This window comes from Panicum virgatum, chromosome 1K (genome assembly GCF_016808335.1).
Source record: "Panicum virgatum strain AP13 chromosome 1K, P.virgatum_v5, whole genome shotgun sequence".
Taxonomy (NCBI): Eukaryota; Viridiplantae; Streptophyta; class Magnoliopsida; order Poales; family Poaceae; genus Panicum; species Panicum virgatum.
In genome coordinates, this window is record NC_053136.1 from 41694146 (window position 1) to 41716935 (window position 22790).

Below are 22790 nucleotides of genomic sequence, written 5' to 3' on the forward strand. Positions count from 1 at the left end.
CAATCAAAAGGAAATTGCAAGGCTATTTAACGGCAGCCAGACTTTTGAATAGTATGGAAAACATTAGTAGACTTATAAATAGTGTGAAAAAGCATGAATCATAGTTTAACCATAAAGATGGCTCCAATGATTCTTTCCATGAAGTTTGCACGAATATTAAAGCACCTGACAATTGATTTATTATTTTTTCCGAGTGAGTATTGTCTGGGCCCGACCCTATCCGTACCCTAATGAGACCCGGTCCAAGTCCAAATCCTGTTATCCAGGAAGCAGGTACGCAACCAGCAGACCCGTTCTTCCCGCATCTTTCCAACTCCCCGTCAGTCTCCTACCATGAGCCGTGAGGTGTGCATGGCGGCGGCGTGCATCAGTGGCTAGCCGGCTACAACACGGTGACGGCCTCTCACCACGGCCGCTGCTTCGCGGCGCTCCCTCGACGGTGTCAATGTGCCCCAACTTATGTCACCCATGATTCGATTTCATTGGCAGCAGCAAGCAGACCCCTCCTGATCCGGTTTTGTTGGGTATGGCAGCAGCTTCAGCCCTTGATCAACTGCGACCTGCACTGGCGCACCATGTTCCGTTAGCGGCGGGGCATTTCCATGAGCCCGAGTGGAGGGAAGGCGGCAAGCCGGCAGCACTTGGAGGTGACGGTCTTCCACGACAGAGGTGCCATCTGGGTAATGATCTGGTGAGCTCATCTTCATAGCACTTGTTGGTCAGTGGCTGAAATTTTCTACCGACAATAGATCAGAAATGCAATGGTCTTTCCTTCAAAAAGGGATGTAGAAATGAATGGGAGAAGGTTCAGCTGGTACCCACGGTTGCACAACTAAATTTTCATGACAAATTCAAGGAAAAGTGTAGGTAGATAGATAGAAAGACAATGCAAGCATAATCATAAAGAAATTGAGTTAGAACACAGATTCGGAGTTAACAATGTATTTGCTTGATTTTATATTAATACACCGATCATTTGGACATGGCATGTGTGCTTCTGCTGTATACTTCAGCCAAATGAATCACATTGTTTTTTCTGTCACAATTGCAATATTTGAGATAAAGCCTACTCTGAAGAATGAACTTACCATTTGTTTGAGATAAAACCTGCTCTGAAGAAACACCTTTTTTTTAAAAAAAAAAGTTGCCTAGGCCTCTAGATGACTGTGCAAAGCTAGTATCCAATTTGTTAATTAACCATTTAAATTTGGTTAAGTCTAAACTAGATATTACAATCTCAATCTCCTATAAATTTGTCCAGCAACATAAACTATTCTAGAAAAGGCGCTCTTGCTTTTTCAGGGGTCTGGTTACAGACACTGATCATCATGAGTAGTAAACGGTGAAGTTGGACATGATGAGGAATTGGACTTTCATCTTGAGCCTGCTAATGATATCAGCTCGGACCATGATAACACATCTTTATGGGCACCTTATTATTCTATAACAACTCCTGTGAACAAACTTGTTTGGATGTCAATTACAGGCGGATATTGACAACTTCAGGAAGGAGATGGCTGCTGACCTTATTTTTGCTGAGGCAAACGAGGCTTAGGATGTGAAAAAAGGCATTCAAGAACTCATGAATCGGGATGAAGACGATGATGTAGATTCTCCAACTATTTAGTTTAAGTCTTAGTTTGGGTCTCAGTTCCTATAAAAGGTTGGAGTGGAGAGGCCTAGTTACATATTCTTTTTGGCTTGAATGAATGGACATACATTTTTTTTGCTTGAATTTCAATTAGGTCTATTTAAGAATTTGAATGATGCATATTATTTGTGTGACTCCTTTTGGCTGCTCCCTGATACTAAACTTTATGATCCTGATCCCTGATACTAAACTTTATGATCAATTTCCAGAAGGTTATGCTAACCTTTTCATTGTTACAGATGTTGCGCGTGTCACTGTTACAGATGTTGTGTGTGTCTCTTCTTGGCTCCTCCCTATTGCTAAAACTCTATAATTCATGATCAGAAGGGTACTGCCGGGGAGAAGACAATAAACTCAAACTCTATGATTCATGCTAGAAGGTTAAAAGCTTCATGTCAAACACCGTACATACTCCAGTTACAAATATATAGGGGTCGAAATACAGCATTTAAGTAACAAAATCATGACAGATGAGCGGATCTACATGTACAATGGATGCAGTACAATTCTTCCACTTGTTGTTCTTTAACCAAAGAAAACAGAGTTGTGACAGATGAGTGGATCCAACAACTCGCCAGCAAACTGATAATAAGCCTCACTTCAGCAACATCTGGGTTGTTTTGAAATGGTAAATCAAAATTTCTGCTAAATTGGTCTCATATTGTTAGCATCTCCAGAAATTCAGACGAGATAACGCAAGACATCCAGCATCAGAAGGCGGCTGAGACCACTGAAGAAGAAATGGACCATAGAGAAGTGCGCTCCCAGTTAATAAAATCATGAAACATCCTGATGAACTTTTTTAGAAAAAGTCATAGTTCCGGCCTCTGCTGAAAAAATCTTGCTGATAACTGGTCAGAGAGTATCACAGTGCGCTCATCAAATACAGCATTGTACAAGTATTTCTTTCTGCAAAGAGAAATTTTATGAGTAAGAATGCTGAAAAAAATGCAAAAAAACGCAAAAAAAAAGTAAGCACATCAAGCAGCTCTGCAAGCCTTCCATCCACTCCGGTCGCAAAACTGCACCTCCTCTTGATGAAAACGGAATAGGGGTGAGTTATGTTCTGCTGCTAGCCGTTGTTGCGGATGCCCGCCGCCGCTGCCACTGACGAATTCATATCAGTGTTGAGGCAGGCGCAGGGGCGATGGTCATAGTCGAGGGAGCAGGCAATGTGGCAGCCATGGTGTCAAGGCCGTCGCCGTTCCAGCCCGGCAAGCGCGCTGCACGCTGTCACTGCGGACGCCAGACGCCGCAGCTGCTGACTAAATCGGATCAAGGTAAGGCTGGTGTGGTGGCGCTGGATGCCGTCGAGGGAGCGCGGCGAAGCAGCGGCCACGGTGTCGAGGCCGTCGCCGTGCAGTAGCCAGCTAGCCGCTCACCGCCGTCGCGGCGCGCGCCTCACGGTACAAAACGAAATCACGGAAAATGGGGAGGGATTGAGGGAGAATGACATGGGATTTAATCAGGGAGGGCTGAAGCTGCTGCCGTACACAACAAAAGTCAAAAACGGATCAGGATGGGGAGGGGATCCTCGCTGCTGCTACTATCGAAACAGGGGTGAGCTATGTTGGCGCACCTGGACGCCTGGGAGGGAGCGTCGCGAAGCAGCGGCCACGGTATCGTGACTGTCACCATGTTCTAGCCGGTTAGCCGCTGATGCACGTCGCCGCCGCCGCCGCCGCCGTGCTCGTGCACACCTCCTGGTAGGAGAGTGATAGGGGATTGGAAAGATACGAGATGAGGAATGGATCTGCTGGTTGCGTGCCTGGTTCGGTGGTTCCTGGGTAACAGGATTTGGCCTTCGACCGGGCCTCATTAGGGTACGGATAGGGCCAGGCCCAGACAGTACCATTAAGAAAAAATGATAAAATTAATAGTCAAGTGCTTTAATATTCGTGCAAACTTCATGGAATGGACCACCGGATCAAAACTCTAAAAATAATATTTAAGCATCAATTCAAGACAATTCCAGCATAATGCAAATTACATCTTTCACCTTTTGAAAATCTACTCATATGCAAAAAGATTTCAGTTCACCATGGTTGCGAAAATGAAACAACTAATAATAGCTCACAAATACGGTATAAGGTACAGACGCATAAGGTTTCACTTAATGGCTCTGCTTCATGCTGCTCTTGGAGGTGCCTTCATGTTGTTGTAACTGTAGTCGGCAACTATCCCTTTAAAGCAGAGGAAAGCCCCATCCCATCTGTGAGTTGCATATGGTGGGAAAAAAATCTGCTTCTACAAGCTCAAGTAGACATGATGCTTACGTATATAATTTTGAACACATATACAATGGCTGAGGGCTAAAGAACAACTATAATATGCAAGTATCCGATATCAATCAACAAAAAAAAACTTGAGGGAAAAAGGAGTAGAGACCTTCTTAAGCTAACTTAACGAGCAGATGTAGAGATCAACAATTGATATATAATCACCAAAAGGGGTCATCAAAGCCATCAGCTGACCTGAATTGCTTCTTCTTAATCCTATAGATAGACTGTTCACCAAATATATGTGGACTGTCCATCGTTGAACCTTATTAGCATACTTGCTCAAAAACACACTACTCTGCCTCCTTCTTGCATTGACAGCAGGAAAGAATTCGTGTGCTCACCACTAACCTTTGGAAGGCATATATTTTCTAGAATAAAATCTGATGGAGGCAATGACAATTATATGGAACAATATAGTTAACGATCAGACAATGCTTTATTTCTGATCAGACAATTGTACAACAGGAAAAGTGAAAAGGCAATCTTTAAAAGCAGAACTATGTTGTGAACTGCTAAATTAGGTATCACGGTATTATATCCTAATATAAAGTAGAAGCAGTTGTTGAGTAGATAATGTGATATGAGAAAAACTCAGCATATATGCATGATGCTAATAGAATTCTGGTTTGCAGCAATCTTTACTAATTAACTTCTTCTAGGAAGGATAGACAGTGAGCATCAAATCTGTTTACAAACAAAACATTCCTGAAGGATTAGCAGTGGAAGAACTTGGCACGATGCATAAATCTTTGGGTAATATGGCGGATTGCGCTAAGAATTGGGATTGAGACAGAGCTTAAGTTAATATATATTCACCAATCACCATATACCAAAAGAAGCGTTGAAGAAACTAAATGTAATAATAAACAGAAAAAGAAATAAACGAATCAGTAAGGCAGAGGCACCCCTGACCTCTCCAAACTTTGCCATCTGGATGCAACGCCGAGGAGATTGTCAGATTGAGAGCTGAGCATAAGGTAGGAAGCTAGCTGACGTTGTCTCTTGTGAAGATAGCAAATTCAACCGTGAGCAGGGGTCGTGCATCGTTGACGCAGGCAGACAGGCACAGCAATGGTTGACGCTAATGGGTTCAGGAAAAAACCGTGCGCGGCAGCCAGAAGCTAACATGACCGGAGACAGCTGTTGTGTCGCGGATCTTGCGGTCGGACTTCCAAGGATCCGGCAGCCAGGGGTCCTGCTACACCATGCTCCACTCCCCATCCTTCGCATCGAGGGGCTTGTTCCTCTCTCATGTCTGGGGTGGGGGAAAAGAGGAAGGAGGAAGGCCACATCGGGAACGCAGTGTCAGGATCAGGATCCGTGGTTGAGGTCAGTATGTACAGGAGGATGACCGTGAGGTTGAGCCGAAGCGTCGGCTCGAGAACCTGACGATGGTGGGGAAGGCAAGAGTGAGGAGGCGGCGACTGCGAGACGAACCAGACGGGGGCTATTGTTTCCGCAGTCAAGGACGGTGCGTAGGTCTCCGTTTGGCATCCGCGTAGAGCTGACGCGACTGGCGGACAGACGACGCGTGGCCATGCTATCCTAATCTCCGTTTTTTTTCTTTAGCGCCCTATACCCGGCGGCTTACGCGGCGCGACGCGAATGGCGAGAACAGCGAGAGGCTCCTGGAGGCCTCCAAATCTTTGAGCGATATGGATCTTTCTTTAGCGCCCAGCGGCTTACGCGGCGCGACGCGAATGGCGAGAACAGCGAGAGGCTCCTGGAGGCCTCCAAATCTTTGAGCGATATGGGATCTACTACAACTACAATATGTGGAAGCAGTCTTGCTAAATACTCGCACTTGCCGACTCGTATGTCAATGCTCAACTGATCTGGCCTGGCATCGTATATGGTCATGAGCTGATGACCACCAAAAACAAACGAGGGTGCAGCTCAAGATTATCAGGCAAAGAAACCGCAGATAACTGAACGTCTGAACTCTTTGAGCGGGCTTAACACAGCTAGATTGCGTTTTACAAAGAATTGGCATCCATTGTCTACTATTATTTTAATCAGAAGATAGATTAACAACCTTATACCCTAGTAACATACATTTTCTGCAGCAGGATTCAGGACGCCAGGTGGTTCATACGCTCTACACTCCATCATGTGAATCTCTGGACCTAATATTAACTCCGTTCTATTCATGGTTGCATAAAACACAAGAAAATTGCTCATAACAGCCGCGAAAGAACAAAATTTTGCTAGCCACGTGTTCCCCACGTTGACAGATTAGCTGCTAGCCTGCTAAAAATTTACAGCTAAAGGCCCATGACCACTAGTCCAGCAATGAGAAGACTGGAATTCCCTTGGCGTTGAAACTTTGACATTTCACTAGTAGTTCCTGCCCAACTTCAAATTCCTTTTCACCATTTTCCTGCAATAGATGGTCCAGGGTTTCAGTAACAATGGTTCAATGAAAAGGATTAAATAGGGGGAAAGGGGGTTAACAATCTACAAATATGAAAAGGGAAAAAATGGTACAACGATTAACAATACAAATATAGCAGTTGCATAATGGCGGTATGGGCAGAAAAAAGACCGCTCAAGAGTTGTATAGTTACCTTGAATTTATGCATTCCGCGTGCTCCATCGCTCAGCTCAAGTACTAATCCAAAAGCTCGAATCTGGTAGACCTTTGCAGTAATCACATCACCCAACTTCATAGATCCAGATTGGAAGTTCACGGGACTCTGCTTCAGGTCAAGAGTGTTGGTAGCAGTCTGTTCTGGAACCTCTGACCCGCTGGTTCCCAGGCCGTCACTTCCAGATTCCTCAATCTTTACTTTCTTAGTTTTCTTGGTAGCACCTGGAGCTTTCTTAGCAGTAGCTGTCCTAACCTCCTGACGTTCGCTTGGTGCTTTATATGGTCTAGGAGACGACTTCACAACCTTTGGCCGCTTCTTAGGACCATTTGCAGCATCTTGAGCATCACAGTCAGCCTCACTTCGAATTACAACTGAAGGAGTCGAAAATGTAGGTGCCTCTTCATGTTTACTACTGGATGGCTCAGCATCAGCACCCACGCTGGGCATGTTATCTACAGAAGCCCAGCCTACTTCTTGACTCGGCAAAGGATCTTTACTTTCTAAAACCTTTTTCTTACGTGGCTGGGGTAAGGTTGCCTTAAGTGAAAGTTTAATGTTACCCCTCACATCCTGTCCAATACACATCAAAGATAGCTCTTGGCCAACAGTTACAATATCGGAGACTTTTGATCCCTGAGGGGAAAAACACAACCAAAACAAAATACACAGTTAATAGTTAAAAATGATGAAAAGCTGGTGGCTCAGTACTCGACCAATAAGACAACAAAAACTCAGATTGTAGCTCAGGAAAAGAAATTATCAGCTAATAAGAAGCCAAGAAGTCTAGAATCATGGAGAGCTGAGTAAAACTGAAACATATAGATGTACCAACAATCTATTTTCACATATAGTTCAAAACAATCTCAGTAAATAAAACATGGAACAAATTCAGACTTAATCCATCTATTACAAATCACAAGAGAAATACCGGTTCATGTGACAACTCTGAAATGTGAAGAAGGCCTTGCTGTCCACCATTGAACTCCACAAAAGCGCCATACTCCTTAATTGAGGAAACAATTCCTTTGTATGTTCGGCCAACTTCAATTTCACGGCCCACGAGAAACTCAACCTACAACGAAAAGAGAGGGTGGATTTCGTTATATGAAGATTCTTCTTCCCAGGCACTTGAGTGTACATTAAGCAAGGATTATCAAGATCTATGATGATTGTGTGTCATCAGCATTTGTACCTTCTCAATAGCTTTATCCATAATTGGTTGGGTTTTAGCAACAATTGTGACTGTACCGTCACTGACTGATACCCGTGCACCTAATAATAAAATGGAATAGAGAAATTAACTACAACAAAAAATATAACCCAGCAAGAATGCTCAATCATTGAAAAAATATAATTCAACTACATGGATGAACCATGTTAATCTTCTTGGAAATCTTTTTGTGCCATTGGTTTATCACACTGATATGCAAACCCATAGCCCACATCAGTAGATAGCCAGTGTGAAAAAACAAAAGGTCAGAGCTTAAGGTACAAACCCTGGAATTTGTAATGTAATGAAACCATCTCTACCACGATGTCCCCCAGTTACTTCAATAGATGCGGCCTATTGCCATAAATGTCCTGATAAGCACATAACTGATGTAATCACCTAATGTTAGAGGATGGATTAGTTTTCTTGTCCTTAATGTCCTTAATATCCACTGCTTTTCCCCCTTCATCTAGTCTGAGCTATTGAAAATGCCTGTTTTTAGTTATTACAATTTTGCAGTTAGATTCAACAAAAACTTTTATCCTAAACTGAAACACCTTTAGTTCATCACTCATTAGCATGAATTCCAGTACAACAAGTAATGACCAAAATATGCCCATCTTGTCCAATGAAATACAATATTCTTACACAGGAGTGCAAGGAAAGAACATGAACAAAGGCAGGTGTATAGATAGCTTGATACCTGTTTCTCGCTCTATTGTTTTCCTGTGGAAAAGCAGTTTCCTAAGAGAATCACTGCTGAAGCTCAGTGTAGCTGCAAACATAGGGTCAGTTCTAATCTTAATCATATCAGGATCACGACAAAACAACACAAGTACATTAACAAACCTAATCGAGGGGCACTTCCATCATTCATAGCACGTGCGGTACTTATTTCCTGGTCCATACGGTCAAGGATTTGATTACGAGCCTTCCGTGCAGGCTCTAAACTTTCACATATTATGTCCAATGGTATTCCAGCAGGTTTTATATCCAGTTGAATAGCAGTAATGCCTTTTCTTGTTCCTGCAATTTTGAAGTCCATGTCACCCAAATGATCTTCAAGACCCTGAAAATAATTATCATGTTCAGTTCAGCAGCAACATTCTTTCCATTTGTGGAGACAGCATATACAATTGAATGAAAAATCTTTTAGTGAAGTGCATCAAAACACTTACCAAAATATCCGTGAGGATACGATAATTAGAAATATCTCCATTGGTTGGATCCACTTGACTTACGAGACCTACTGAAACACCAGCTACATGTTCTCTTACAGGTATGCCAGCATCCATCAAGGCCATACTTCCTGTGAAATGCCATTTACAGATACATGAAAAGCAGAACGTTAAGAAAGAAAAAATTAGCTGTTTAAGGATATCACAAATAACAATGAAAGGTAATTTACAGTAAAATTCGTGATCAAACCAAGGAGCAGAAAAGAACTTATATTATTCTATAGAAAGTATGGTAATTGGTACAAAGGAAAGGTGGTACGAATGACAAGCTTCACATTGTTAAAAAGAGAAAACTAGGGAGTCACTATATTTCATAGGATAGTGAAGCATACAGTCTTGTAGACTAAGACTCGTGCAAATAAGAGAATGATACATTTTAAAACCTAGAGCTATGTTCCACCAGCCAAAAACTGTAGACCATACTCACAAAATGCCCTCTCCAACCCACAATTGAAAGAGCAAATAGTTCTATTTGATGTATAGCAACATTATAAGAGAAAATGATTTGTAGTATACCTCCACATACTGATGCCATTGATGTTGAACCATCAGAGGCCATGACTTCTGAATTTACCCGAACAGTATATGGAAAATCACTTTCTGGAGGAAGCACAGCGAGCAATGCTTTCTCTGCAAGAGTGCCTGCATAATGGTACAAAATAAATAGTTAAATACTAGTATTCATTTTTGCTTTCATCCAAAAATTTAGGAATGGTACCCCAACCATGCTAAAATACACCAAATTCTCAACCCTTCATGCACTACTTGAAGTTCCTCAGGCTGCTGTATGCTACTTCCTCCATTCTAAAATGTAGGTCGTTTTAGAATCATCCTAAATCAGGCTTCTCCAACTTTGACCAAGTTTATAGAAAAATATTTACAACAACAATACAAAATAATGCACCATAAAGACATTTCATGGTGGATTTAATGAAAGTATATTGATGTTGTTGATAATAGCGCATTTTTATGTAAATATAAACATGGTCAAAGATAGAGAAGTTTGAATTAGGATAAAACTAAAATGGCCTACATTTAGGAATAATGGGAATAGTGTAGCGCTGTTACTCCATCCATTTCTTTTCATAGGGCACACTAGGATTTGAGAAAAAGTCGAACTTTACAAATATTGATAGATGATACTATGATAGTTCTATATGCATGCCTAGTGTATAAAAGTTGTACTGTATCAACAGATTCAACATTGATTTTGTAGCAATTGAATATAAATAAAATTTGTGGTAACATATGTGTCTAAAGACTTCGTCGGATCTAGATGGGGCACAGTACAACATCTACCAATGAAAGATTAATTTTATCACACTGGCAAGCCTCAATATGAGCCAAACTGGCTGAAGATATCAGACATACCCTTTAACCTCAACTTCAGCACAGTTCATTTAGTATATGAAATTGGAAGGAAAGGCATTTACCATGTCCAACTTCCCGTCGATTCAGGCCCCCACGTTTGGCAACTTCATTTATTGAAAATGGTGGAAAGCTGTAGTGAAGCATGAAACGCTTCGTTGGAGGGCCAACAATTGAATCCAGTCGCTGAGCATCACCAGGAGCACCAAGGGTAACTGTACATAGAACCTACCACAATAGTGCTGGTTATTTGCATGGTTATACTTATATATGCAAAAAAAACTTGGTTAAAAAATATGGTTAAGTTCCTCCAAATTTAAGCAAATAGTATGGTGTGTATGTGCTCTATCATTTGGTTGAGAGAGAGACTGAGAGAGAGGGGAGGGAGGGAGAGAGAAAGAGAGAGCACCTGCGTATCTCCACGTGAAAACAGGGCAGAGCCATGTAATACTGGATATGTATTGGATTCACAATACAATGGTCTGACCTCATCGAGTTGTCTACCATCTACTCTAAGTCCCTCCTCAATTATTCTTTTACGAATGACCTGCACAATCGGACACAAATCCTTGTTAATCTAAGCAGCGAAAAAGATCCAGCAAGAAAATAGCAATGAACGAAGTGGCATCATGTGGTGTCAAAGATAGCTGGGAGCTGTAGATCTTAGAGGTTGGGGCTCAATTAAGAACATACTTAAATAAAATTTGCTAAAATATTCAGAAATACCCTTAAACTGATGGATAGCATCTTCAGATATTTTGGCAGAATCATTTAGACTAATATTATATCCGTTAACCAATAGACATGTAATAGCATGCATTTAATGCTGAGTTATTTCTTCACCCTTCTTCCTTGGAAGATTTTGCGAAGAAATTAATGTGATATACCTGTTTTCTCACTGTATCAACTGCCTTGGACAGAAACTTCAAGCTGTCCTCGTCATTTTCTTCTTCAAGCTTTGCTTTCACAGATTGTGTGATTTTCTCTAGAGCTTCTCCCCGCTCAAACTGAAATGAAAATACCCAATAAATTTTCATGCAGTGGAAGTAAAAGACACTTCAAACTTCTTACTTCTAGCAGTGGTTTGTAGAAGAAGATCAATATTTAATGTTTTGGCTTCCCCTCCACCAACACCGAGCATAAATATTATAATCACCTTGCCATATGATGAATCAGTGAAGACTTCCTCAATGGGTGCTTCTGATAATGTTCTAATTTTCTCATAGGATGTATCTGAAATCAGAGATATCTTGTACTCTTTCTTCTCTTTGCCAGCTTGCTTAGCCAATCTTATTTGAGGGTCAATACATTTAATTGCCTGAGTATAATAATGAATGCATGAGAATATGCTTACAATGGATCAAAAAAATAGAAGATATAGAAGATTACCTCCAAGTGTGCAAGCTTCATTCCTGCCTGAAGATCCCTTTCAGTTATTTCACGAGCTTGCACATCTATCATTAGAGTTTTATCCCGTGAACATGCATAAATAAGATTGAGATCACTCAAACCTAGCTGCAAGGCACCGTACAACATACATAAAATGAGTCAACTGAAAAAATATGTAGTTTTGTGGATGATCAAACATATGATAATCAAGTTGACCCGTTATGAAATGCTACAAGGAGATATAAGGTCCACGAGCAGTATAAATTCCCAATATCATGGGAGCAATACATGTGCACAATTCAGGATAGAACAAAATGGTTCCCTGTGTAAGTAAACCATAGCAAATTTACCTCATCGACTGTAGGATTTAAGACAAAATTCCCATCAATTCTCCCAACACGTATTACTCCAATCGGCCCATTCCAAGGTATATCAGATAGCATCAGTGCAGCTGAAGAAGCATTTGCAGCCATCACATCTGGATCTTGCTTTCCATCTGATGAAAGAACATTTACCATGATCTAAAGAAACAAGATTAACTAATGAGTTCCAATGATTATGCAAACTTGAATAAGTTGACAGTGCCATGAGAAAGAATACCTGGACTTCATGGTAAAAGCCAGGAGGAAACAATGGTCTTATTGGTCGATCAATTATACGCCCACATAGAAGTTCCCTTTCCTTAGGGGCACCTTCCCTACGCATATATGTTGTTGGAATAACACCTTGAGCATATTGTTTTTCTTGATAGTCAACCTACAGCCAAAAAAATCATTGGGGCAAAGAAACACCCAAATAGTACTCAAAAGATAAATATAGAAGACCGAATGTTGCATTAAAAGTTCAAGATCATACATAACCTAAATTTTTTTCATTTTGGGTTCAGCACAAACAAATCAAACTTTTTTGGAGCCTGGCTTACTAAAAGATCAGCATTTTCTTTATAATCTAAAATTAAAATACCATACAGGAAAGAGCATGTTAACCAGATGGAGTTTCTGCGGCCATTTCAAACTCAAATATCCTTACGCTAAGAAAACCTCAGGTATTCTTTGACCCGGCTGCTTGGCATCAGTTTTCAGTTTCAACAATTTCTTAATGCCAGTTGTGTGCCTATTTGCACGATTAAGAACAAGAGCTACTGATTCGGCAATCAAAAACATGCTTGTAAATTGTGAAGCGAACAATAGAACATAAAGCTCAGTATCGAGGGGGGCCTAATTATGGCAGTATAAAACCTGGAGCTTCCTCAAGAAGCCAACACAAACATGATTCATCAACTGAAAGTTACGTATGCTCAAATAACATAACCATATGAGATTGCAGGATTTATAAGTGGGAGCAGATGAATTGGTCATTCCTCGTAGAATTCAACGCTCTCCAAAGTCTCACATCACAACCACATTATACAGGTCAGGGAAGGGCCGTACAGTTAGCGGGAGAAAGTCCCGGACGGGCTCAGAGGACTTGACAGCGGCGACGGTTGCGAGGACGTTGGTGTCCTCCATGGAGATCACCACGGAGCCGTTCGCGAAGCGCGCCATCTTTCCCGTCTCGAAGGCGATGGGGCGGCCCCCGATCTCAAACTCCTCGCGGAAGCTCTCCAGCACCTTCCGCCCCGGGGCAGGCGCCGCCGCCGCATCCGCGGCCGCCTCCTCGGCCGCGCCGGAGAGGAATGCCGCGCGGGCACCGGGGACCGCAAGGGGCGCCGCGGGCAAGCGGAGGCGGGGCCGGCGGCGCGCCAGGGAGCGGAGGGAGGCGGCCGCCGCCATCGACATGGTGGCGGGCGGCGAGCGGGGAGGAGCAGGGGAGGGGTTTTGGTTAGGGTTTAAGCGAGAGAAATGGTTCTGTGTATAGTTTTCCATCAGGCCCGAGGCCCGTGGGCCGGCCCGAAGCATGAGAATTGGGCCCGGTACACGGCCCGGCCCGGCACGAAGGTAAACGGGCCCGGGCCGGCCCGGCACGGGCGTTGTGCCCTGCCTGGGCCGCGCCGCAGGCACGTGGGCCGGCCCCGTGAGCACGAAGCCCACGAAGCCCGCCAGCCCGAGCCGGCCGGCCACATATAAGGGGGAGGGGGCGGCCGCGGGCGCCGGTAACCCTAGCCCCCCTCCATTCCCCGCCCACCTGGCTCTTTCGCGGCTCCGCCTCGTCTCCTCCGCGCTCCGCCTCTCCGCCTCCCCCGCTCCTCGCCAGATTCGCTCCACCCCGAGTTCCCGACCTCCACCCCACCTCTCCGGCATAGATCCGCCGCTCTCCGACCCCTTCCTGTCGCGCGGATCGCCGGTAACCCTAGGCCCCTCCATTCCCGCCCGCCTGGCCGCCGCCTCGTCTCCTCCGCCTCTTCGCCTCCCCCGCTCCTCGCCAGATCCGCTCCACCCCGACCTCCACCACACCTCTCCGGCGTAGATCCGCCGCTCTCCGATCTCCTCCTGTCGCGCGGATCGCCGGTAACCCTAGCCCCCTCCATTCCCCGCCCGCCTGGCCGCCGCCTGGTCTCCTCCGCCTCTCCGCCTCCCCCGCTCCTCGCCAGATCCGCTCCACCCCGACCTGCACCCCACCTCTCCGGCGTAGATCCGCCACTCTCCGACCTCCTCCGCTCTCCTCGGCCAGATCCGCCGCTCCAGTGGACCTCCTCCGACTCTGCTCGGTCAGATCCGCCGCTCCCCTCAGGCCCTCACCTCCTCCCCTCTCCTTTCTTCTACTTCTTCCTCATGAATCCTCCTCGCCCCTCTTTGCGAGTCTGTGTGGCCTGCAACTCCGGTGAGGGCGTCGACGGCAACTTCGGTCTTCGGTGCTCCGGCCAAAGGTAAGTCAGAACTCACCTTTCTTCTCCTTCTTCCTCACGAATCCCCCTCACAGATGTTCCTCCTTGTGCAAGCCGTGAGGGACCGAAGACCGGCGATGGCCGCCGACGACTCCTACAACAATGAGTTGCGGTCGATGGGCTTTCGCGGAGATGATGAGGATGACCTGTCTGCGGATGCCGCCCAGGTTATTAACACGATGAAACGTTGAAATGATGGAGGGAAAATTTTGGCGTTTAAACGTTTAAACGAACGTTTAAACATTTAAACGAATGTTTAAACGTCGTTTTAAACATATTTGAAAATGGCAGAAGTATGAATCGATGAAGGGAGAAAAGGAAAAAGGAAGAAAGAGGAGGAAAGGTAGAAGAGGGGAACAGCCCAGCCCACTAAGCCCCTCGCTGCCCCCCAGCCCGCTCCCACAGTCCCACCCAGGCCCCAGCCCACTCATGCACTCACCCCTCTGACTCTCTCCCCTCCGCTCCGCCCCTCAGGTCGCCCGCGAGTCGCGCCGCCGCCGCTCGCTCGCGCCGACCCCGCCGCGGATGACGGATGCTCCTTCTCTCAGATCGAACCCACGCCGCCGCCGACTCTCCCCTCCGCCCCTCACTCAAGTTGCCGCCGCTCCTCTCCTCCCGTCGTTCGCGCCGCCGACGCACCCCTCCGCCCCTCGCTCCCGCCGGCGGCGACAGACAGGGACGAGGCGGCCGGCGGACAGGGAGGAGGCGGCCGGCGGAGGGCGGACAGGTAGGATCTCATCTCGATCTCGATCTGGACAGTGGCGGGCGGACAGTTGCGCCCCGAGCGACGGTGGGCGGACAGTGGCGCCCTGGGCGACGGTGACCTTCGCCTTCCAGCGCCGGTGAACAGGGAGGCGGCGGGCGACGGTCAGGGACGAGGCGCCCGGCGGAGAGGGAGGCCGCGGCCGGCAAAGAGGGAGAAGGCGGCCGGCGGACAGGGAGCCAGGGAGGACGCGGTAGGGAGGCGGCTTCGATCTCGATCTGGACAGGGGTGGGCCGTGGGGGCGACTTGGGGTCCTTGTTCTATGAATGGGAAGCCCCCTAAAACGCCAACCCTTCCTCGTTTCAAAGGTTTTCATGAGAAAACGTGGAAAACGAACGTTTAAACGTGTAAAACGAACGTTTTACGCGATTTCGGCAAAACGTTCAAGCGTTTCAAGACTTAGGGACGTTTTTTCGTTTAAACGTCGTTTAAACGAAGTTTTCACGACGTTTTAATAACCATGGATGCCGCTGAGCTGTTTGGCAGCAATGCTGCCATCGACCAGGATCCAGAAGGCCTTCCTCAGGGGACCGCCGCTGGATCTGGCACTGGCAGCGCGAGCACCGCCGCTGCCACTGAGTCTGGCTCGACCAGGAAGAGGAGGGTGTCCACCTCCAAGGTCTGGAAAGACTTTGATGAGATCTATGAGGTAATTGATGGTAAGGAACGTCGAACTGGTGCTAAATGCAAGCATTGCAAGAAAAACCTCACTGGTAAATCAACCCATGGTACTGGTCACTTGAAGCGGCACATTCTTATATGCCCTGTTTTGAAATCTCGTAATGCCATGACTCAATCTCAACCTAAGTTTAATCCTGATGGCTCTGTGCACCTTTGGGAGTACAAACCAGAAGTAGCTCGTACTGAGTTGTGTAGGTTAATTGCTCGTCTTGACCTGCCTATTTGCATTGGTGAGTCTGATGCTTTTGAAGAGTACATTACTACTGTTCATAATCCTAAATTTGCTAAGGTGTCTAGGCAAACAACCACTAGAGATTTTGCCAAGTACTTCACTGAATGTCGTGCTCAGCTTGTTGAGTGCTTGAAGTCTGTATCCTCTGTTGCTGTTACTTCTGATATCTGGTATGACAATGCTAAGGAGGATTACCTTAGTGTGGTTGCTCATTTTGTGAATGCTGATTGGCAACTAGAGAAAATGATCTTAGGTCTCAGGGTGATTGATGTGTCTCACAATACTGAGAATATTGTTGAGCGTATTACTTCTGTTATTGCTGATTATGGGTTAACTGATAAAATCTTTGCTGTTACACTGGACAATGTTGCTGCTAACACTAGGGCTATTAATCAACTTAATCATGTTTTGTCTGGTTATGTTGGTAGCTTGTTCCTGCATTAAAGATGTGCTTATCATATCATAAATCTTATTATTAAGGCTGGTCTTGAAGTGTTTAAGCCAATGCTTGGTGCATTTAGATCTACTATATCATTTCTAAACTCATCTAACCAGCGCATTGCTGCATACAAGTCATATTGCATTGCTGTTGGTGAAAGACCTCGCAAGTTTGGCTTGGATATGGATGTGAGATGGAATTCTACTTATCTTATGATAAAACATCTCCTGCCCCATAAGGCCACATTCTCTGTTTTCATCACTACTCAGCATCCTTTAGTTGATGGTCAGCCACTCCTGACAGACCAGCACTGGTATGTTGCTGAAATTTTTTTTGAATTCCTTGAATAGTTCTATCATTCCACTGTTGTTATGTCTGGTGTTTATTACCCCACATCTCCATTAATATTGCATCATGTTCTTGAGATAGCTAGCCATCTAAATAATTATGAAAATGATAGAGACTTAAGATCAGTTGTGGTTCCTATGAAATATAAGTTCTTGCAATACTGGTGTGACATACCCATGCTCTACTCCTTTGCATTTATACTAGACCCTAGGGCTAAACTGAAAGGTTTCACCAATGTTCTTAGACTTCTATCTCAGCTTAATGGTAATGATTACTCATGCTACTTGACTGAGGTAAGGGCTGAGTTGTCTGTTATTTTTGCTAAGTATGATGAGAAGTTTGGAGGTGTAAGGTTGCAAAGGGCTGCCCAACCAGGCCCTACAGGTAAGAGAAAAACTGCTTGGGGAAGAATCTTTGGTGGTGAGTCTTCTTCTTCTGGTTCTAGTTTGTCTGGTACTACTATTGGTTCTGTTACTAGTCTTGGTTCTGGTTCTACTTCCTCCTTGCATAGAAGAACCTCTGCTAGTGCTCTGTTGCAAGTTGCAACTTCTGGTGCTTCTCTATCATCTGGTTCTGAATTGTCTGCCTACCTGGACAGTGATACTGTTAACCAGTATGATGATGATTTCAATATCTTGAACTGGTGGCATGAGCATAAGCTATCATATCCTGTTCTTTCAATTTTAGCTAGAGATGTAATGATTGTTCCTGTTTCAACAATATCATCAGAATCTGCATTTAGTATGACTGGCAGGATTATCGAGAAGCGACGACGGCGTCTGGGCCCTGAGGTCGTGGAGATGTTGGCTCTGATCAAGGACTGGGAGCAAGCCGATGCAAGACTTCAGCATCTCATAGAGGATGAAGAACTTGAAGAATCATTTGAAAACTTATATCTAGATGTTGAATCTGTATAACTATGTAGTGTGGACTGTGGACTTGAACTTGTGATGATCATTTGAACATTTAGAGCTGGCTGTACTCTTTTCCTTTGTAGGGTTTTGTCCTCACGAGGTGTGAGGTTTTACCTACAAAGATTTTTAACGAGGCAGCACCCAAAACAGCTCAATTTAATAAATTTGTTATCATGAAATGTGCTTCTGTTTTGTGATCTATTTGTGAATTTGAATCTTAGATTTGAAATCTTGAAATCATTCTGAGTTGAGGTAGTGGCGGCTTGGTGCAGATGCCTAGCCGGGCTCGGGCTGGCACAGCCCATAAAGCCCGCCTGGCATATCGGGTCGGCCCGGCACGCCAAACAGGCCCCCGTGTCGTGCTCGTGCACAACGCTGGTCACGTGGGCCGGCCCGGCTCGGCACGATTAGTTATTCGGGCTAATCGTGCCGGGCTAGATCGGGCCTGTGCCGGGTCGGGCCGGGCTCGGCCTGTTGGACAACTATAGTTGTGTCTCGCCGCGTGCGTCCGAGTTGTTTGTCTCCCTGTAGACCATGGCCCACCTGTCAGTTGGCGAAACCGCTGCAGCTTCTCCGGGTTTCTGACCTTTCCGGCGATCTAGTCCGTAAACACAGAGATCGACGGCTCGAATTCTTGAGGCGTGTCAAACAGAGAGCACCACGCAGCCACTGGTTCTTCCCGCCGGCGCCGGAGCACGCCGCGTGGCCGTCTTCTCCGTCGAGGCCGACGGCGGAGAAGGCGATGCCCCTCGCCCCTCCGCGCACGGAGCTGCTCTGAACGGTCGAGACGCCCGTCGTTCCGTGGCATCTGATTGCTTGCTGTTCGCGGATGGGAGTTGGCTGTGGCCTGTGAGGTGTGGGGTTGGCTGGTGTTCGCTGTATTTCTCATTTCTTTCTAGAGAGATTGTGGCGGCATCCTTGTCCATATTGGTTCTTGAATCGGAGTCGTTCTCGGTGGATAACGAATTTGTGAGACACAGTCGTACAGAAGAATTATTGCGCTGCAATGCCAGGTATGTAGTTGAATAGTCGTTGGATCAAGATGCTTTTGTCCTAATTTTGGCGATGCCTAGGCACTATGCTAATTTGTCTTCCTTAGTTTGCTCTTCCTTGCAATATGTTTATGTTGGAATTAGAGCTTGGGGCTGAACAGAGTTGCATCTATGAGCGTCCACTGCAGATTCTGCAACGCGGTAAGTTCGACTTAGTTCCTTTGTTTCCCATGCTAATAATCTTAATCGCTGAAGAACTTTAAGACGCGAAGTGAAATGTAAATCTGAAACACCATCAGTTCAGTTTCTCGATCATTCTGTTTAATAATAGGATATTGCCACTGTCAGTTATCAATATCTCGTTACACCATCACATCACTAGTGAGCTGTGAAGTGGTATTATGGCACCCAAAGTATGATAAGAAAATTTTCTGTGCCAAGAGTAGTTGGTTCATTGGTTGCCCCAAACTAACAATAATCTTTCTACGTCAACTGCTAAACCTTCTTCTCTCAGAGTTACTCAAGTAACATATAGATCCTAAGATATGTGATTTGGCCAAGTGCGTAGAGGTTTGCCAAATTTTCCGTGCGCTTTATGCCTCGCTAAGCCATTTTCCTTGTTTCCTTACACTAATCGTGTCATCTCAGCCGTATGTAATCATTAATTTGATCACTGTTTACTATTGGGCATGAAAGGTACCATTTCATTTCGTGACTAAAAGGCTATTAATATGTCAGATGAGTGACATCTGTACTACTCAATCGTGCACCCTCCACATGCTAGGAAAGAACAAACCATTTATTTCTGGTGGGGCAACCATGTTCCCTTGAGTGTTGTTTACTTTATGTTAGTCTAAAGATTGAAAGGAACCTAAATTCTTGAAAGGGAATGGAAGCTCGCAATTGCTCCATAGATTATTAAGCTCTTTTTTAAACAGAAATCAGGGCAATGGTGTATCAAGAGAAAATAAGCTTAGTACTATTACAAAATGAACAGATTGAAAAATAATGGTGCTTGTGGCCTGTGGGATTAACAAATGACCATTGTTCCCCGTGTCAGTGATGCACTAATGGTATTTTCCATCTTGAGTGATCTTTGGATCGGTATTCTGTATAGAGAGAATTAGTCTATTGGGATTCTAGGAAGCCTTTTGTTTTCTTTGTTGTTGTTGTTTTAGCTTCTAAGGACAAAAATCATTGAGCACACGCATTCAGAAGTGGAGTCTATCAATTCAAAAATTCTTGATCCCTGTGCATGTTGATGCTTGGTCATGGGATACGTAAGGTCGAAAAAAGGACCTATTATTGGTGCTTCTCAGCGTAGTGTGAAGTGTCCATGATGTCGATGATTAGGTGCACTTCCAGCCGGCAGGCTCACCACCTCGATGGCTCCTCCACCAGTCCACCTGTTCAAAGGAGGGAAAGGGGATTCAGAAATTCCATTGGAGAGGGGGTCCACTGCACTGGGCCTCAACCATTAAATCCCACTTTTGTGGAAATGCCATTCTTTGGTGGTATCGATTTATTCTCCATTGTGGAGCGCCACTAAATATGCATGGTACATTCCCTCTTGATTCCGAAGAATTGTTTGTAGACTGATTAACAGTATATTACATGGTACTTTTCTCTTTTTGCATTTTATTACCTGTGACAATATGAGGCAGAACTGATTCAGTTAGATGCATGGAAGTGATTTTTAACTTGAACTGAAGAATTAGGAGATAAAGCTTGATAAGCACGAAGTAGTGGCAAAACAGGAAGGCCACACTCCCCAATCTCCATGTTCTAAAAAGTGCATCTCAAAAGAGGAGATTGCCTCTTCAACTTTTTGTAAAAGGTACCTTTATTTTTGTATCGTGGGTCTGTAGATTTTGTCTCCAGGTAAAATTTGAGTACCGTCATCTGTTGGTAAAGATTGGTTTTGTTGGGGTTAAGCCTCAGGTTGGTTGTTAGACACTTAATTGCTAAGCAATTGGGTGGCAAGTAAGATGGATAGTCAGGTTCCAATTTTTTACAGCAAGCATGGCAATTGATCAAAAGCTGCTACCAAATTATTACCAGTAAAAAGGTAAGTGAGATTAGTATAGAGGCTGTCTTAACTTTTACCAGCATGAATGCCTTGGATGGCTAGATGCTGTACATTTACACTCAGTAAACAAGGATTGGAATGGAGAATTGTCAGCAGAAGGAATAGCTGCAGAATTGATATTTGGTGAGACAGGAATAGCATGGATAGGGATTTCAGACATTGCCACGCGCCGCACACAGTAAGCTTTCTTTGACTTTTCGTTATTCGTTTTTTTTCTTCCACTAAAGCACACCACCGCTAGCCTCTTTATAACGCCACCGTGCAGCTTGTTCTAAGTTCTTACAAGACTTTTGCCGCATCAACACCCTGCCGGCTACAAGGCAGGTGAAAGGATTCCTCTCCTCTCCTATCCTGCAATCCTCTGCCCTGCCTCCCCTGCAGATCATGGAGGCTGCTTGGCAGGAGCGTCTCCATGGTTCTTGAGAGCTGCGTAAGTAATACAGCAGTATAAGGATGGAGGACAATGGCTGAGCTGGGCTCCTCCTCCTCATCAATCATCAGTTTGCATTTGCCCATGCCTCTCATGGCCTTCTTCCCTGGCTTCCAGTTCCAGATGGCTCGGTGAGGCGTGGACAGAAACCGGCAAGTCAGAAATCGGCAATGGTGAGCTCCTACAGGAGCCTACTCCTTATTTACCAGTTTTAAGTTTTCCCTTTTCCTGTTGTTCCTCGTTTTCCTTCGTTCCTTCTTCTTTTTTTTTCTTACCTTAAAGTTGTATCTGGTTGGAGCAGAAGATTTCATTAGAAGTCTTGCTTTCTGGAGATAGTGCTTTTATGTTTGTTTTAGATTATCCTACTTGAACTGCTCGTGTCCCTCGTAAAGATGGCATGTGACCTTGTATTGTCGAATCTGCAACCTAAGGTCAAAAAAAAAAAGAATCTGCAACCTTGTTTGATCTCCTTTCGAAGGTTACCATTTGGTATTTTTGGCAATTCTTGCAGTGAAGCCAACTCCACTAGCGAAAAAAAAAGTGAACGGTCATTCTATTTTCGTGTGGTCTATGGTGGTGTTAAAGATATGTCCTGAATCCTACTCAACCCCGGTCAGGTTGCCAAAAAAAAACGAAAAAGGTTTCTGAAGTCTGAATTGCTGGGTGTAACCTGATACTGTGTACACTACTGCTCAGTGAATGATTCTGTTTTCCCCCTCTGCAACTTGCAAGAGTATATACTGCTTGATGGTGGTACTACCATCACATATAATAGTTTCGAGCGACTGGTGTCCAGCAAAGTTCCCAGAGGCACCTATCAGGATTCAGGGAAAAAATCTTGCAAATTATCCTGGAACATTGATGTTTTCAGAAAAGTTTGGCCATGCCTCTTTCAGCTCATGGTGGTGAATCATTCTCCCCTGTGGGATCGTGAAGCTGCATTGATCCGAAGCTGTAGTGCCGACAAGCTGCTGGATGAGTGAAAAATTCACTGACACAGATAAATAGCCTGAAACGACATAAATAGCCATACTATAGCAACCAAGCTGGGGCAAACAACTCTGAACTCTCATTCAGAAAAGCTGCAACGATATGTGTATGCCATGTGGTATCGATGGTCCGACTTGCTGACCCATAAAGTTAACAAATAAAATTGTACAAAATACTTAGGTTATCCGTGAACTATGTTAAATTTGACGAGAAGACAGCTGGAATTGAGGAAGCCCACTAAACCTACTTTATCAACTAGCTTTAAACCTTGTAGGGATGTTTTTTTTTTTTGGCGAAACACAATTCAATACAAAGATGGATGTACGAATATTGCACAAACATTTGCCCCTCTTATGAAC

General features: G+C 44.7%; 1 protein-coding gene and 3 long non-coding RNA genes across 7 annotated transcripts; 2 read left to right on the forward strand and 2 right to left on the reverse strand.

Moving 5' to 3' along the window:
* Positions 1–242: 242 nt before the first annotated feature.
* Positions 243–1847, forward strand: LOC120708841. Its single transcript, XR_005689494.1, has 3 exons — positions 243–447; positions 534–691; positions 1487–1847. It is a non-coding gene; the product is annotated as an uncharacterized LOC120708841 (long non-coding RNA).
* Positions 1848–2000: 153 nt separating this feature from the next.
* Positions 2001–5418, reverse strand: LOC120708826. 4 transcript variants are annotated; one of them, XR_005689490.1, is made up of 2 exons: positions 2680–5418; positions 2001–2560 (listed from the first exon to the last, which is right to left on the reverse strand). It is a non-coding gene; the product is annotated as an uncharacterized LOC120708826 (long non-coding RNA). The 4 variants fall into 4 exon arrangements; XR_005689489.1 differs by having other exon boundaries at positions 2631–5418; XR_005689491.1 differs by having other exon boundaries at positions 3231–5415.
* Positions 5419–5902: 484 nt separating this feature from the next.
* On the reverse strand, positions 5903–13578 carry LOC120708848 (polyribonucleotide nucleotidyltransferase 2, mitochondrial-like). Its single transcript, XM_039994273.1, has 16 exons — positions 13160–13578; positions 12330–12485; positions 12080–12250; positions 11730–11855; positions 11497–11658; positions 11228–11347; positions 10750–10887; positions 10406–10568; positions 9489–9614; positions 8913–9043; positions 8584–8803; positions 8438–8509; positions 7717–7796; positions 7453–7596; positions 6501–7157; positions 5903–6313 (listed from the first exon to the last, which is right to left on the reverse strand). The coding sequence occupies exons 1-16, from the start codon at positions 13505–13507 to the stop codon at positions 6215–6217; spliced, it is 2913 nt and encodes a 970-aa protein (XP_039850207.1). The 5' UTR covers positions 13508–13578; the 3' UTR covers positions 5903–6214.
* Positions 13579–18823: 5245 nt separating this feature from the next.
* On the forward strand, positions 18824–21911 carry LOC120708876. The gene is made up of 2 exons (XR_005689508.1): positions 18824–21189; positions 21277–21911. It is a non-coding gene; the product is annotated as an uncharacterized LOC120708876 (long non-coding RNA).
* Positions 21912–22790: the final 879 nt, after the last annotated feature.